The sequence below is a fragment of the Oenanthe melanoleuca genome, chromosome 2 (assembly GCF_029582105.1).
Source record: "Oenanthe melanoleuca isolate GR-GAL-2019-014 chromosome 2, OMel1.0, whole genome shotgun sequence".
NCBI lineage: Eukaryota > Metazoa > Chordata > Aves > Passeriformes > Muscicapidae > Oenanthe > Oenanthe melanoleuca.
Window position 1 is genome coordinate 28,870,291 of NC_079335.1, and position 17,145 is coordinate 28,887,435.

General features: G+C 44.9%; 1 protein-coding gene across 1 annotated transcript; it reads left to right on the forward strand.

The window, feature by feature from the left end:
* Nucleotides 1–417: 417 nt before the first annotated feature.
* Nucleotides 418–3,942, forward strand: HEY1 (hes related family bHLH transcription factor with YRPW motif 1). The gene is made up of 5 exons (XM_056484769.1): nt 418–818; nt 908–983; nt 1,057–1,140; nt 1,255–1,336; nt 2,144–3,942. Exons 1-5 carry the CDS (start codon nt 601–603, stop codon nt 2,725–2,727), a joined length of 1,044 nt encoding a protein of 347 aa, XP_056340744.1. The 5' UTR covers nt 418–600; the 3' UTR covers nt 2,728–3,942.
* The last annotated feature ends 13,203 nt before the right edge of the window (nt 3,943–17,145 follow it).

The window sequence follows — 17,145 nt, forward strand, 5'->3', positions numbered from 1 at the left end:
TGTCCATCCACACAGCACCCACAGCAGCTCCCCAGCTGGGGATGTGCCCCATTCCCACCCCTGCCCAACAGTGTCCATCCATCCATCCATCCATCCATCCATCCATCCATCCATCCATCCATCCAGCATCCATCCATCCATCCATCCATGCCATCATCCATCCATCCCAGCATCCATCCATCCATCCATCCATCCATCCATCCATCCATCCATCCATCCATCCGTCCATCCATCCATCCGTCCATCCGTCCATCCATCCATCCGTCCGTCCGTCCCCCCCGCCGTGCCCGTGCCGCGTTCCCACGGCCGCACCTCCCCCGCGGCGGGGGCGTGGCCCCGGCGGCGGCGGGCGGCGATTGGCTGTGGCGGCGTCGGCGTTGGCCAATGGGGGCGGGCGGGGGCCGCGCGTGGCGGTGCCGTGCGGCGGGCGGCGGCGGGCGTGCTCTGCCCGGCTGCGTCCGTGCCGCCGCCTCCGCATCCCTGCATCCTTCCCTGCCTGCCTCCGTCCCTGCTTCCATCCATCCCTGCCTCCAGCCATCCCGCCCTCCCTCCGTGCCTCCCCGCCGCTGCTCCTGCCCGCCCGCCAGGCGTGGGAGCTCCATGGGAGAGACGGGCGCCGGGCGAGGCGCGGGACGCGCTCCGGGCGCGCTGCTGCCGCGCCCCGCCGCCCGCCGCCTCCCCGACGGCCGCCCGCGCCCCGCCGCCCCCGGCCCCGCCGCCGGTGCCATGAAGCGGGCGCACCCCGAGTACAGCTCGTCGGACAGCGAGGAGCTGGACGAGGCCGTCGAGGTGGAGAAGGAGAGCGCGGACGAGAATGGGTGAGCTCGGGCGGGCTGCGCCGCGCCCCCTCCCTGCCCTTCCCGGCACCCCGAACCCCGCGGTGACCGGTGTCCCCCGCTCCCCGCAGGAACCTCAGCTCGGCCGCGGGCTCCATGTCTCCGTCCACCACGTCGCAGATCTTGGCCAGGAAGAGGCGCCGAGGGGTGAGTGCCCGCCGGCCGGCCGCGGCTCCCCGCAGCCCGGCACGGCTCCGCTGACCCCCGCTCTCTGCCCTAGATCATCGAGAAGCGCCGCCGCGACCGCATCAACAACAGCCTGTCCGAGCTCAGGAGGCTGGTGCCCAGCGCCTTTGAGAAGCAGGTAGCGCCCCGCGACCCCCGAGCTGCTCCCCATCCCTTCCCGGGAGGGAGCGTCTCCCCTCGGTAACCACTTTGCTTCTGCCTAAAACCTTTCCTGCCTTCCCTTCTCTCCCAGGGATCGGCCAAGCTGGAAAAAGCAGAGATTCTGCAGATGACAGTCGATCACCTGAAAATGCTGCATACGGCGGGAGGGAAAGGTAAAGTTTTGTGCGTGACGGAGTGAGCAGCCCTGCAGGGAGGCTGCTGGGAGAGCAGCGCCTTCCCGAGCACTGGCAATGCTTGCAGAACGTGAATGGCAGCTCTCTTACGTTCCATCAGGAATTAGGGACTTTCTCTACTTCACAAGATTTGTGGCATCACTAGCACTGAAAGGTTTTGCAGTGCTAGCTCTGAGGAGAGAGCTGTGCTAGGGGAGAGTGACTGCAGGTCTCTCTAGCAGTGTGTCAGCACTGTGAAATGAATCAGCTTTTGGCAGCCTGGAAAACAGTTATTATTGATGTCTAATGCTTGTTTCTCTAATTTTCTGAAAGTTCAGAACAGAACTTGGAAAAAATACGGGGTGAAATAAGTGGTGAAAAGATTTAGCAAAAATGCTGAAAGGCACTTTTAAGAAAAAAGTACTTTGTCTGCTTAAGTCTGCTCTGATAAGTTAGGACTTGTATTCCTAATGAATTTCAGCGTGCTGTGGTTTTACTTGCACAAGGGAGACAAATGGAAAGAACAAAAATACTTTCCTCCGGTGTCAGTGAGCAATTCCAGTTTAAAAATGGCAGTCTGTGACTGGTCTTGGGACTTGCAGCATCACAGCACAGATATAAAAGAAAAGCTTGTTAAACAAAAAAAGGAAGAAAAAAAAAGGAGCTTGGCAGCTAGTCTATGGTTGGGAATACTAACCACATCCAAGTGAAATATGCTTATAGGGGAGGGTGGAGTGGGGAGGCTACTTGTAGACAATGACTAGAAAACAACATCTAAGGACTTCATTCTCTGTTCTTTTCTCTTAGGTTATTTTGATGCCCATGCTTTGGCTATGGACTATCGCAGCCTAGGGTTTCGAGAGTGCCTGGCTGAAGTTGCTCGGTACCTGAGTATCATCGAGGGTCTGGATGCCTCTGACCCTCTGCGGGTTCGGCTCGTGTCTCATCTCAACAATTACGCCTCCCAGCGGGAAGCAGCGAGCAGTGCACACACGGGCATTGGACACATTCCTTGGGGCAGTGCCTTCGGACATCACCCTCACATACCTCACCCCTTGCTGCTGGCTCAAAGTGGGCATGGTAATACCAGTAGTACAGCCTCTTCCACAGAACCACATCACCAGAGCAGAATTGCTGCCCCACACGCCGAGACTTCCTCCCTCAGAGTGCCCCCAAACGGCAGCGTCGGACCGGTGCTCCCTGTGGTCACATCTACCACCAAACTGTCTCCTCCTCTCCTCTCCTCCATGGCATCTTTGTCTGCGTTCCCCTTCTCGTTTGGCTCCTTTCATCTGCTGTCCCCCAACGTGCTGAGCCCATCGACACCAACGCAGCCAGCAGCGCTCAGCAAACCCTACAGACCCTGGGGGACTGAGATTGGCGCCTTCTAAGAGCTGACTCTAGCTAGGGTGGGAAAGCCTATAAACCTGGCTGAGCTGGGTTGTGCCACCCTTGAAGTTCTTAGTAACTGGGACAAAGGTACAGCTTCACCTTAACTGAGTTTGTCTAAAAACTGTCTCATTGGATTTTTCTTTTTGTTTTCTACGTTTTTGTATTAACAGGTTTGTTTTTTTTTTTTTCTTAATAGTTGCTGAAGTTGTCCAGAAATAAAATTACAATAGTGGTTTGTTTAACACTTGTTTAGATCTCTGCTGAGCGTTTAAGTCACTTTTGTAAACAGTTTGTTTCAAATGTTTCATTTTTCCTGAGTACATCAGACTGGCTTTTTACGAAGAGATACCACCTATTGTTAGCGATGGCCTAGTTTTTGTTATTAATTTTTCCAAGACCATTCTTCTCAGCATTTACAAGCTCTGTTTTTGTTAGTATTTTGACAATGAGATGTTCTATAAAGAATTACTCCTTTTGTAAACTATATTTGAGTCTTATATTTCTGAGCAAAGCGTTGACAAATCAGATGGACCTGCCTGACCAGCTTTATCTAAGAGCCCAATTCCTCTTTCTTCTGAAGCCGTTTGGCAGTCTTATTCTAGTTCCTAGTAGATATTTACTCACTTCTTAGAACCACTACACTATTTCTTCCACCAAAAGGAGCAGTATGAGTGGGGAGAGTGCGAAAGTCAAATTACAGGCTGTATTGGTGGTGGGTTAATTGCTGGGGAAGTTGTGGGAATTAAAGTTGTCACCTGCAGTGATCTCCCAGCTGGAGCTGGTCACATGCATCTTCATTTCATAAGGCCAGATCCTGCTTTGAGCTACAGTGGGGTACTTGTTCTGCTAGCCTGAGTTCTCGAGTATCTGAGGTCAGACTTCTCTATCAGCTTCAAATTTTCAGCTGAGGTGGTTGATGGTGGTATTTAAATAGCCAGTGGAATGGTACAGTGGGAACCTGTTCAGTGCACATCCTAACCAGATGATGTTTCTATTGCATTTTAGATGCAGTTGAGTGCCACTCCTCATTTTGTAAGGGTTCTGCTGTGTTCTTGTGTGCCTGAGAGTGTGTGCATGTACATATATTTTGCTTGATTTCATGAGAATCTGAATCTGAACAGGTTTATTGAGTGAGTTCCACTGGAAGGGGTTTGCCTGCTCTTGTATCTGTGTCCTGGCTAAATAAAGGAGAAAGAACAAAGTATTTTAAATGACATGCTTGTCTGATATATATCAGTGGAGAATTCTATGCCTGTGGGTGTCATCTCCTGTGACATGTCCAGCATTTGTATTTACTCTTCTCAGATATTATGGCATATGTATCTATGCTAGCTGGGTGCATGAAGAACCACAGTGCCTTGGAGTAACAGTCAAGGGAAGGAAAATGTAGGATTTCTTTTGCACATCATTTTTATGTGCCTGGCAGTGTGTGGGCAGATAGTGAGGATACAAGGGTTTCTGCTAAAGAAGAGGTAAAAGCTGCATTGTACTTCATTATTCTTAGTGATTTGTATTAACCTTAAAAAGTGGTCATCTTTACAAATATGAAGTCCTTTTCTGTCTAACTCACAAAGTTGTTATCTGTCCTATAGCTCTGGAATGAAGTTTTGTACGTTACAGTGAAGTTCAGATCACATTCAGTCCATTAGTGCAGAATCTAGCCCAGGTCTCTGACTGATCCTGTTTTGTTACTGAGTGGTACCACCAGTGTCTAACACCTTTGCTTGAAGTAAAAACCTGACAGGATCACAGGCAGATAGGTTTTCTCCTGATGCAGGCTGTCCTACCTGCAGAACTTCTGGAAGTGCTTTACTTCTTTCCTGCACATTTGAATTTATAGTAGGCTTGTTTTGGTAAATGACACATCCTTGTCTGGATTTAGCTGTGCCAGAATAGCAGAAAGAACTCGGCCCTGTGGGAGACCAGAGCTTTGTTTAAAGAGGGGCTCTCAGGCCAATTAAGGAGTGGCATTGATGAGAGACTTTCTTGGAAGAGGGATTGCTGTGAGGCTGGAAAGAGCAGGAGAGCATTCAAGTGCATAACCTTGTTTTACCTTCCTTCTGAGGCTGTAGGGGACCACTGCTAGAAATGAAATGCAAACCACTGTGGGAGCAAGAAATACATAGGTGTTATTAAGGAGAGATTATAGAGCATAGTATTTCATGTAGAAACCTGAAATAAGAGGCTGTAAAATTCCAAATCCAGTTTCCTTTCACAGTGTGTATTGTCTCCTGTTTAATTATGCTCTGCCCTGTCCCTAACAGGTTTTTATAGCAAATTAACAACTCCTACCTAGAAGATTGCTATAGTGCATGCAACTATTCTTTAGATCTTTTAATAAATGGCAATGCTTCTCAGCCTTTTAATGGTTATTTCATTGACATTCAAATGACTTTGCCTCCCTCTAAATAGCTGGCTCTTTTGTGTAGAAAGACCCCTATAATTATTTTTGTCCCACTGTCCTACCCTTGAATGGACTTCAGAAGCAGAGTGCAATAAAAGTTTCACTGCTGGCTTTTGTCTCTATATCCACTGTCTTCTCTTTCTCTTACCTATGACAAAGGTATTAATGAAAAGTACTAATTCAACTTTTGCAGTAATTCTATATTAATTTTTAGGGATTCAAGGATCTAATGACTGTTATCATAGAAAGAGATGAATAAATTCTAGCAACTCACAAAAACTAGTAATTCAGGTGGGAAATGCATGACCCAGAAGCTGAAACATCAGGATTGTAAGTCCAAGGCTGCTGCTAACTTTGTAAATCTGTTTAGCCAGCAGTGAAACAGGTCTCCTTTTCTCTAGAGGCAGTTGTAGTTGGAAGTTTTCTATATGAATGATAAATGCTGTTATTTCTCAAAAACTACAATTCTGAGACATTCTGCTATTTTTCTTTCCTACGGGATGCTAGGTTTCTAAAGAGAAACCAAGAAAGGCAAAATAAGTCTTGCTTGCAATAGATATCTTCAGAGTCCAAAACATTTACTTGTTTACCCTATTGCAAAAGAGCAATTCAAGAGCACAAGCTTAACCAGAGGGATGCTGGAAAAGAAAGGAAGTGCATATGTGTCTTGATCCCATGACCCCCCAACCACCTTCAATTGCTCTGGATTAAATGTGTCCATCTGGAAATCCTCAGGCTAAAGCTTTGTGTAGGATGTAAGATGATGTGGTTCTTCATATAAGTTGATACTATCCTCCTTTACATCAAGGAAGCTGGCTGGGAGTGCAGAATAAATTTAAAAGACTGGTAAATGCTGCACAAAACCAGATACAAACCTTTGGAAACCCATTCTGTGCTGTGGCATAGAGGAATAGCTGATGAAAGTGACATTTTTTAGCTTTTGGAAAGAAGCTGTCAGTAGTTCTTAAGACACTTTCTGTTCAGTGCTCCTGTTTTAACACTAGTAGCATGACAGAGTTTGTTAGGATCCTGCTGAAAACCCCATGAATCCTGCCTACTGCTCTCTTCACTCACACATCAGCATGTGAGTCCCCAGGTGACAGGAGCCCTCCTAGACTACTGCATAGTGCTGGGAAGTCTGCCAGACTTTTTTTTTTTTTTTTTTTCCAAGCAACAAATAAGCCCAAGTGAACACAGATAAACTGAAATCCTTCTTCCTGTTTTATATTGTGTGCATACTTACAAATGTTTATTGCCAGAAACTCCCAGTTTGGATTGCAACATGCTCTAGATGACGCTGGAATTCTCTAGTGAATAATGTAGAGGCCATGGGCTTTGTGCTGGAAGGCAACAAAAATTATGTACAAAGCCCTTTTCTGAGGCCTTACATGAAAGGATGCAGAGATGGGTTGTGGTATTTGTGACTCAGCACACTAAGACACGAATATGTTCATGTGTTAACCAGCCTACCTGACCCTGCAGGGTCTGTGTGTGCTTTGCTTGCCACTGAACAACTCTCTTTCCTCTTGCCCTGCTTATAAATAAAAATTAGAACAGTCCCTTTCTTCTGGAGCCAGAAAATGTGGGCATTGACTCATGCTTGCAATATAGCAGCGTGTCTGCAGCCATAAATGTCGAAATGCCAGTGCCTTGTAAGATACAGATTCTCAAAGGTGTCTTTTGACAGGCTGAAGTAAAGACTTTTATTAAGGAAGTGCTTGGGTATTATATGTTGCTCTCTTTTATTCCACCTAGTCCCAAAAAAATTTTTGTCTAGCAAATTCTACTGATTATTCATGCAGCTTGAAGGAGTGGGCCAAACTGCCTTGCCCTGACTTCTACAGTGTGCAGCCTGCCCAAGCCTTCCCAGCAAAGTTCTTAGACACAGGTTTCCTTCCAGCTGTTTTTTATCTTAATAAATAAAGAAATGCAGCTGTATAATGCAGGAGGGGCTTATCTAAGTGCTCAGGACAGCTGAGCAGAGGAGGCATTCTGCCCTGCTTGTAGTCCCCTAACCACATTGCATTGTTTGGACCTTCTCAGAGCCTTGTACCAGGCTGTGAAACCTTCTGGCAAGGAAGGAGGGGAATAGCTGGAACCAGTTCTGCACATCTGCTCATTGGAGCAGCCTCAGCACAGGGAGGACTCTGCAGACCATGCTTTTTTCTCTGCACTGAAGAGACTTCTTGGAGCTTCCCAGGTGGCTTCTCCAAGGTAAGCTGTAAAGTCTAGGCACAAACATTAGTAACAGGCTAAACAGGTATGTGCATTTCTCTATTTTGCTCTGCTTTCACAGAAGAAAGGATGTTGGGAGTAGGAAAATTGGTGAAGCAGCTCTGCAAGAAAATGGCAGGAGAAGGAAGGAAGGCTGATCTGTAGGATCAGAGGAAAGCTGAAGCTGTGAACAGATTAGTAAAGAGATGCATTGTTTGCATTGCCTGTGGCAAAGATACAGATGGAAAAATAAGCTGCATGCCATTATGTAAAGAATTTAAAAAGGGGAAGGTAGCACTCAGTATCCATAATTTTTCTCAGTATGAGCAACATACAAAGAGTGAGGCAGGTTATTTAAAACCAATAAGATGATGAAACAATGCATGTGAACATCTTCATCACATTTGATGGGTCATCCCAGTGGCTAAGGAGAAACCAGGGCTAGCTGGACAATCAATGGCTGTAAGAGTGCATCAGAGCCTGTTTTACTGAGTGCATTTGTACAGTAAGTGTAAGGAGCTCAAGGAATTAAAGCATGAGAGAGGGCTTGACCCAAGCTGACAGTGAATTTGAGACATCAGAATAACTGATAAGAGCATCTAGTAACTGGCAGCCTTTTCCACAAACCCCTCAGCCTTCATCAGCAGTTGCCACCTAGCTGTTAGTGCTGTCACTTAGCTCCTGGGTGTTTCTCAGCATGGATTAGCCATTTATGTAGGTGTGAGGTCTCCTTCACAATTACAGGAGTAGGGCAGGTGAATGTTCTGAGCAGTAGTGGAAAATGATCCTTTCTAGTGAAGGTGAGTATTGAGCCCCATTCTGAGTCAAGGGACATTGGGTAGAGAGAACACAGAACTTATTTCTTGTTATATATCTGCTGTAGATAGTGCTGATAATGGCTGGGTAATCTCATTGTCACCAAGCCTGCCTGCTTTAACAGCAGAGGCCATTTCAGAGGCTGGATTTCAATAGCAAAAATGAAGAGAGAAAAAATGTCATTTATTGCTGTTCAGCAATATTTTTGTGAGTTTGTGGGATTGGGTAGTGATTAAAAATGTAGCAAAAGGAACTGAAGTGTATGCTGTAGGAGCTCTTTTATATGCTGCACAGCAGGTATATCTGTCTTTTACTTCATCAGGAAAACATCAATGTGATTGAACAATGTTCCCTGCATAATGTAGATGCCTAACTGTCTGTAGATTGCCCCTTTGAATTTCTCTGGGATTCATTGCGTCTTCTGTTAGGAGGAAATTATCAACAACAAGAGGAAATCCTGTACTAGTACTGAATAGTCCTTATTTTAAAGGTACTTCCCTTCTTGTGGGAATTGTATATAATCAGAACAACACTCCATAAAACAGATGAATTATTTTAGAAGGAGACAGGTCAGCCTTTTATTTAAAAGGTCTGACGTTATTGTGCATAAGAAAACCAATTGTTAGAGTGGATGACATTCTTCCACTAGCTCCCTGTGCTTCCCAAAGGTGGGGCAAAGTTTAAGGCATTGGTAACAGGAAGCCTGGGCTCCTTAGAGACTTTCATGTTTTCTGGAGCATGCAATGACAGAATGACTCCTTTTCTTCCCCAAAATAGCAGCAGGAGTAAGAAGGATTAAACTTTACCCTGTTAAGATTTGGAATAGGTAAAGATGCTAATGGTGCACATACCCGTGGGCCAATCCCAAATATCCCCTAGGCTGGTGTGGGCAGGGGAAGGTGCATTAGTCAGTGTTGTGCTGTAAGTGCCGTGCAAGAAGGAAGAGAAGTTCTCTTGGAGACAAACCCTTCCAATAGACTTCCAAGGTCTGTCCCTCTGTCCTTCAGCTCCAGCTGCACAGGCATTTCCCACCACAGAAGCCAGCATGGGCTGAGCAGGGGCCAGGTGCAGTTCCCACATGAAGCCAGGGGCTGAACTAGCCTGTGGCTACAAATAGGTTCTGGGATTTGGGGCACCAAATTAACCAAGCACACCGAGAGGTGTGATTGCAGATGTAAAGATAAATGGTTGTTATCCCCTCACCTGTTAAATCTGTGCCTGTTTCAAAGGAGAGAGTTGAAATCCCATGTACTCTCCTCAGCAGCCTTGAAGCTGGGAGACCCCTGAGTAAGATACCCCATGAGAGAAACTAAAGTAAAATATGTTATGGGACTCTAGAAATCTTTGAGTTGTTGCTGGTTTAGACAAAGTTTGTCTAATTGTTCTCTCCTCTCTGGGAGGTAAGAAGGCTCCCTGCTTCTTCATGGTGCTGACAGAGCTTTGTAGGGCTCTTCACACAGCCCCCTCAGACCCGACCTCATCCTGCCAGGAAACAGACTGAAGGTTTATTTTCTGCCCCTGCAGCACAGCAACATCCCAGGCTGAAAGCACAGCCTCAATGGCAGGGCTGGCTGAGAGCCACAGGGGCCCAAGACTGGGAATTCCCATGGTTTGCCCCCAGGGACAAAGCTGAAGGAGTGACACAACAGGTTTCCGGGTAGAAAAATCTCTGTGTTGTTTTTTTTTTTAAGGTTTTGTTTTGTTTTGTTTTGTTTTTTTAACTGCATCAAGATCCTCATAATGTGCTAGCCAGACAGTCTGACTTTATGCTTTTTTTTTTAAATAAAGAGGGAGCAATAATGAAATAATTCTTTAGCTTTCATTTTGGCTGTATACTTTTTCATGGGGAAAAAAAAAAAAAGGTTCAAAATCCCCATCTTGTTGCCAGCTCTTCTCCTAGGAAGTACAGCCTTCTCTCCATTCTATTTTCATTGTCTTTCATGAGGTAGATACCCAGTCTGTACCAAACAGCTGCTGAGAAAGCTGTGATTAAAGTTTTATATAATGCAATACTTTTTATACCAGACTCTATTGGGAAAGAGCCTGTTCAACTCAGCTCTCTGCATTGCATTAACTTTTATAACCTAAAACTCCCATCAGAAAGGAGATTTTTATGAGATTGCATTTGACACATCCCCAAAAATGCTCCCTTCACAATGTCTGTCTGACTGCAAAAGGCTAGAGAAAACTTTGCCAGGGGCTAGTGCCACCTCAGATTTAATTTTTGGCGACAGTGTCTGCTCCTCACTCATTTGCACTGTTGCAACACTGCTGTTAATCCTGTGGGACAGGGAGAGATGATGGAGATAATTTTGTACACTGAACTTCTAGGCAGCACCTAGCCTGACTTTGCTCCAGGATCACAGAAGTTGCACAATGAAGCAGAGTCCAGGTGAGTGGGCAGGGCCCTGGGGAAGAGTTGAGACCCCTTTTTTGTGAAGCCTGATTCTAAAGAGGAGGTTTTTATTAATAAACTCCCTATCCCCAGGGCTTTTCAGTCTCAACACTACTGCATCTACCTATCCCCAAAGTTACATCTTTACAGTGTACTGTGGAGCTGTAGCACTATATTCTGGGTAAGTAGTTGGGACTCAGAAAGTTGAAAATCAAATAGTTGAGCTTCTTGGCAGAGGTGTTTCAAACTGGGTTGGTTTTTTTCTTCAGGACTTCTGCAGCAGTTCTGGATTCAAAGCACAGCTGCTGATGATTTTCTAGAAGCCCCAGAGGGTGAATAGTTCTTCACACCAGCCTGAGTTACTTCCCATGTCAGAGTTTCAGCACAAGGAACTAAATGGAAGCCTTTTTCTATTCTCCTATAGCACTTAAGCAAATGGAAGAAAAAAAAAAAAGACTGTATTTTCCACTCTAAAATTTCCTAACACATTCAGCTACTTCAGCAACAACCAGACCCCTTCACTACACCCTGAAGAAAGGAAAACCAGCCAGTGTTTAGAATGAAACAAGTTTTGTAGGCAAAATTAATACTTCCCTTAGATGTGTTTTTTTTTTGTTTTGTTTTGTTTTTTTGGTTTTTTTTTTTTTTTTTTTTTTGGTGTTTGACTTCAAACCTCAACATTGTATTTCTAACACAGTCTTTGGTGCATAATGTACTAGGTCTTAAATAAATTATTTGAAGGCATGGCTTCACTTATGATGTCTCAAATCATCCTGTGTATGTATTATCAGTAGGGCTGAAGGTCTTTGGTTTGTTACTCACACCCCTTCAACAGGGGTGGCACATATAGGTGATCTTCATGTGGACCAGATCTAGGTAAGTATGGGTTTAAGAGGAGAAAAAACACCCATTTGAGATGGCACAAATGGCCCTTTTGGCACTGGATCATGTAGGGACATGGCGAGGTGCCGGCTGGGATCCCAGTGGAGAATGTGCAGTAATAAAAATGTCTAGGATGTGAAAACTGGCATTTAGAGTGCAGCTTTGGGAGGAGTTAAAAGCATGAAAGGAAACTTGTTGGGACTGTGGAAAGAGGTGAGGGCTGAGAAAAGGGGCCCATGTGGGAAGGGAGGGGATAGTCCCCTCAATCCCCCTCACTTGCCAGAAATGGCACTTTCCAACCCTGCGTGATGCATCAGCTGCTTGGACACAAGAGATTGGATTGCCATCAGATAAGGCTGACCTTTATTCTGCCTGAAATTACCTCTGTTCATGAAATGAGTGTAATTACCTGGATGAGAAGCTGACAATAAAACATCACTCCTTCTGCACAAGGTGGCCCAGATCCTGAATTTCTGCAGACACAGCTGTGCTCCTACAGTCTTCCCTGGGCACAAACAACACCACAGATCATTCTCTCCCTAGCTAATTGCTTGCTTCCCTTCTGCTGCCTCTCTAGTTCTACTGTCTGATACCAGAAGCAGTGGCAAATGTGCAGCACTAGTGAACAACTGGATGCTTCAGCAAGGCATTTGTGCCTACACAAGGCTCAATTGCTTAAAACGGGCAATCTCTAACTTGGAGTGATGGCAGGGATGTATTCAAGGAATGAACAAGGAGCCCTTATAACCTTGGGCAAGTGGGCTTCACATGATGATGTCAGGGGAGAGAAAAGGCAGTTAGGACTTGTTAGGACTTGTTTTGCAATCCTTTTTAAGGAGAGAAAAACGAAATCTTCTTAGAGTGGGCAGGAAAACTCTTTTCTGGAGGACATACAAAAATAGCTCAGTTGTGTCTCTTCCTAGGGAGTGTACAGAAAGCACAGATTAGTGTCTCTGGAACAATTTTGGTTTATGCTGTGGCTTTCCCCAGAGGAGGAAGGCAGCAGAGTGGCTGCTGTGCTCAGTGGCACGGCCCATGGGAGCGAGCAGCGCCGTTTGGGGCGGGGGTGTCACAATAGCCACGGGGCTGTTTGGGAAATGCTTTCATAGAGCTTTATGAGAGAGAGAAAATAGATGCCTATAGAAATAACTTTTACAACTCTGTTGATTTAAAAGAGAATGAGAGTGCAATGAGGGTGCTTTTGTTCCAGCAAAGAACTTTATAGTGTGTATTGTGCCCTGATGTCTCTGTGGCTTTCTGCATGTTGAGGTGCAAGGGGCTGATTCTCCAGGGTTTTCCTTCTCCCTCTGAGGCCATAAACTGTGTCAGGGCTCAAGTCTATCATTTATGGCATGAGGGAAAGAAGATTTCTTTAAACAACCAAAACAAACCAGAAAACCTGTGCAGAGACTTGGTACCATGGGTAATAATTAGAAGTTTCAGCCTGCAATCTTCAGGGACATGAGATCACAGTTGCAGTTGGAGATTGCTGTTTCTCCCTGGAACCTGTGGGATAAAGTATGGCATGGTCAAAATGGGCAAATAATGAATTCAGTGCCACTGAACACTGAGATATCCCTTACAGTAAATAATCTAGTGTCAGAAAATATCTTTCTGTTCTGGAGCTGTTCTGGTATCTCTGTGGAGCTAAAGCATTGCACTACTGCAAACACTTATTCCAGATGACAGGTTATGGTTATGCTCTGGTGAAATAGTCACTATTCAGAAGTTTGAATTAAGTGTTACTAAAAAATGAGAAAATAGTGGAATGCATTGGGCACACTGAACTGTCAGAGTCCTCCAGGCTCACAGACAGGCACACCTAAAAAATTACAGCATTTTCAGGAACCACAGCAAATCCTCCCTCCTGGACCCTGAAGTTCCTCCCATATTCTCAGAGATAACCCAGCCTGCGCATCATGTACAAGGGATGACACAGGGTGACCTTAATAACATGCATATCTTTGTGATGTCCAGATGAGCAGGCAAGGATCAGTGCCAGCAGTTCTTTTTTCCCAACAGGTGATTTTTTCTGGACAAATTATTGAAGTGAGATAAGGTTCAAACCATGTACACTGCTAGTCCCAAAACCAAACCAGGTCACTTTGGCTTTTGAGAGTCAGTGCTGCCTTGACAAGAGAGGGAATCTGATGGCAAAGCACAGTGGTGCTGGCCAGAGGGTTTGCACCTGTGGTACCTCTCATATCACCAAGATGCCAGTAAGAAACCCCAGGCTTCTGGAGGGAATGTTTGCCATCTGCTTCCCTCTGTTGACTGAGTTATTGAAGTACACTAAACTTGGGTGCACTGAAGGCAACTTCACAGACAATGAAGTGGGGTAGAAGGGCATACAATAGGCCAGATTCCTGGCATTTGTGAGCTGCTGGAGCTTTGCTCACAATGCTGCAATGGCTGAGGATTGGCCCACTTTGCTCTTAGTTTAAGCAGCCCCTTTTATGTGAGACCATGCTCTCAAAATGAGAAGACATGCTTTATGTATACACACTTTCAAAGATGCATCACCTTTCTCATGTCTAAATAACAACCCCCCCAGCCCAAACTTTTCTTGTTGGACAGACTAAGCTGTCTTTCTCGTTTGACAGATCAAGCTGTCAGTCACTGCTGGCACTTGGCCTATGATCAGGGAGGAAAATGAAGCAGCTTTCTTGTTCTAATGCTGTTTTTAAAGCAACAGCTTTGTATTAGTCACCACAGCTACCAAATGCGGGCAGTGGTTCAGGAGAGCCTTCCAAGAGTATTGCTTTCTGCCTCTGAAATGTTGGTAAACTCACACTAGCTGGAAGACTCAGCTTCCAGGCCTTCATTGGGTGCCATGGAAATGTAGTGTGCACTACAGAGAGACACTTCTACTAAACCCTAACAGCTCATTTGCACTGGAGTCAAACTACCTAATAGCTATTATCCTGTCCTGCTCTGCCTTGACCACACAGTATACATTTCCCTCATCTGGGAAGGGAGAAGTGGCAGCAGTGACTCATGTTTGACACTTATGTCATTTGACATGAATACCATTCTCACTGGAGACTTGCAAGACCCTGACTTGCAGTTTCTTTTGTTTTCTGACTACTTCTCTGGCATCGTCCTACGTGACATTGTGTTTGAAAACGCTAAAAAGGGATTTTCTCAGTTGGCACAAGATTCACACAATTTATTTTCTGCTGACAGAAGCATGCTACTCAAAGGGGCTTCAGCCCTCCATAAAGCACTCCCCAGATTTGGACAGATTTATGTTTGCAGTGTTTGCCTGAGATGCACTGCACAGCAGCACGTCTGTTCAGAAACAACTTCACCCGTGGCGAAGGCACCTTCATGGGCTCCACACAATCTTCCTCTGGGTGTTCAGGTAACTTGGAGGGCTCCCCTGAGCTGGTTGGAAGAGCACTGTAAGTTCTGCTTTATCTTCTGAGAAGTAAGCTGAAGTGACAAATCACCTGCTGGACACTTTTTTCTCAGCTCACCCTGTGCTGAGGTGCTGCTGCCTGGGACAGAGCTTAGAAATACTGCGGATCTCTCTAAGGCAGTAAATCACTTAAAGCTTTTTGGCAACAAGATGTGATCATCTGCCCATCTGCAGAATGTATTGGCTGGCCACCACCTGGTAGTTGTCAAAAATAGCCATGGATCCTCCTGAATGTGCCAAGGAATGCTGCTGCTCTTTCTTGGTGGCCTGTGATCAGAGGCACGAGCTGATGCTTTGCTTGGCTCTGCTCAGCAGAGAGATGTTTCAGGACTCTGGTTTTAGCTGTCATCACCAGGAATCATTTGTTGTTGTCTCTACTTCAGGCCTGCTCTGGTACATAACAGCTATGAGTGGATTTGCTCAAAGGTCAGCCATCTTTCAACACTAGGATGAACCAGATTCTTTTCTCATTTGGCTCCTACATGGTGCTTTGCTCACTTGGAGTATCCTGCCAGAAACTTAAATAATCCTAAATTATGTACAATCACTACTGAGCTCGCCTACTCCTAGCAGCTTCTTGTGGTTCCCTTAAATGTTCTGGGTGATGGAACACTGGAAGAATGTAGAGTTAAATCAAGTGAGCATAAGCATTCTATTATTTACATCTTTCTCCAAAGGGCTGATAAAGAAACTCTTCTTTGGTGTGGGTAAAAATAGAGGTAATTTTTGCAATTACCTTCACAGATGCCTGACTACAACTTATACAGCTTGTTCTTGACTTTATGTTTAGTGTTTAACACGAAGGGAGAGTTACTCAGGATGCACAGGGCTGTGGCCTGCCTTCCTGCTTTGAGGATAGGATGGTTTGTGGCTGGGATGTTATGGTAAAGCAGGCAACTTCTCCCTGCAGATTTTTTGCTGCCATCACATAAGGGCTTGCTCTTAACACATGCCACTGCTTAGGCACTTGGTTGAAATGTAGAGTCTGCTACTGTTCTCATGCCTTGAGCCCTTCTATTCTGATGGCTGCATCAACAGCACAAGGATTGATGAACTCATGAGAGCTTTCCCTGGCAAACAGGAAGGTTGGAAGAAGGGAGCTCACTCAGAAAGTTCATCCATGTCAGAGAATGGAGAGATGCAGTTCCTGAGCTGAGACACACACAAAGTCACCACAGGACAGTATTTCATTAGCTGGTACTGCTTCCATTTCTGTTTGCAGTCAGATACAGGGACTGCTTGGATACATGTGAGAATGAAAGAATGATTGCCACAGTTCCAGATCAAAACCAATGTACCTCCCATTTTAGGCACAGTTATGGTGTGGTATCTAAAAAAAGAGAGGATATTGTCGGAAGGATCAGGGTGTGTGCATTTTCTTATTCACTCAAGTGACTAAATGTTTCCTTTTTGCAGTGACTCAACTTTTCATCTATGAGATTTTAAATGCCCTGTTTAGTGCCTAATTCTACATTAACTAACATGGTGGAACAAATTTCTGTTTGTATAAGGGAATATTCATATCAGATCCTTCATTAGCTGTGCAAAGGTCAAATGAGCAACCTCATCCCTTAACTGCTATTTTGTCTTTTTGTAAATTTTTTTTAAATGCAACTTACAGTTGATTTTAAACTTTGTGATTTTTCAAGTGTGATCAAAATGCAAAAGCTTAAATTTATAACTGAAAAGATTTTACTTTGAGGATGTATTTGTTGTGGCTGTTATATCACCATCCATTTTTCTTTAGAATAAGAAAAACCAAGACATTGTTTCACCACCAAATATTCATTCAGCATTCTCTTAGGGATGAAAACATGAATGATCAAACCAAATAAATGCTAATGGAAACAAAAAAAATTGCAGTGCTTACTAGTGATGTCCAGTTAAAAAATTCCATATGTGTTCAGAATGCCACAGTCTTTCAGCATAGCAGAGCATAACATAGAATAAAATAGAATAGACAGTTTCAGTTGGAAGGGACCTACAGTAATCATCTCATCCTGATCACTCAGGGCTGACCAAAAGTCAAGGCATGTTTTTAAGGGCATTTTCCAAATGCCTCTTATACACTGACAAACTTGGAGCCTTGACCACCTCCCTGTTTCAATGGATCACCCCCCTCTTGGTAAAGAAATGCTTCCCAATGCCCAGTCTGTCTCCCCTGTTATCCATTCTCTTCTAAGAATCCATAAAAGTAAATTAAGTAAATCAGATTGTGATTAATAAGAAAGAAAGGGAAATAAACTTATCTATAAGTAATTTTGCAGATCCATAGCTGGTTTTGA

What these genes read in the sequence shown, in the direction of transcription:
- HEY1 (XM_056484769.1), top strand. Translation starts at nt 601, where the DNA reads ATGGGAGAGACGGGCGCCGGGCGAGGCGCGGGACGCGCTCCGGGCGCG. An exon ending in CCAGCGCCTTTGAGAAGCAG is followed by an intron (nt 1,141 to 1,254) that starts GTAGCGCCCCGC and finishes CTTCTCTCCCAG; the next exon opens with GGATCGGCCAAGCTGGAAAA. An exon ending in GCATACGGCGGGAGGGAAAG is followed by an intron (nt 1,337 to 2,143) that starts GTAAAGTTTTGT and finishes CTTTTCTCTTAG; the next exon opens with GTTATTTTGATGCCCATGCT.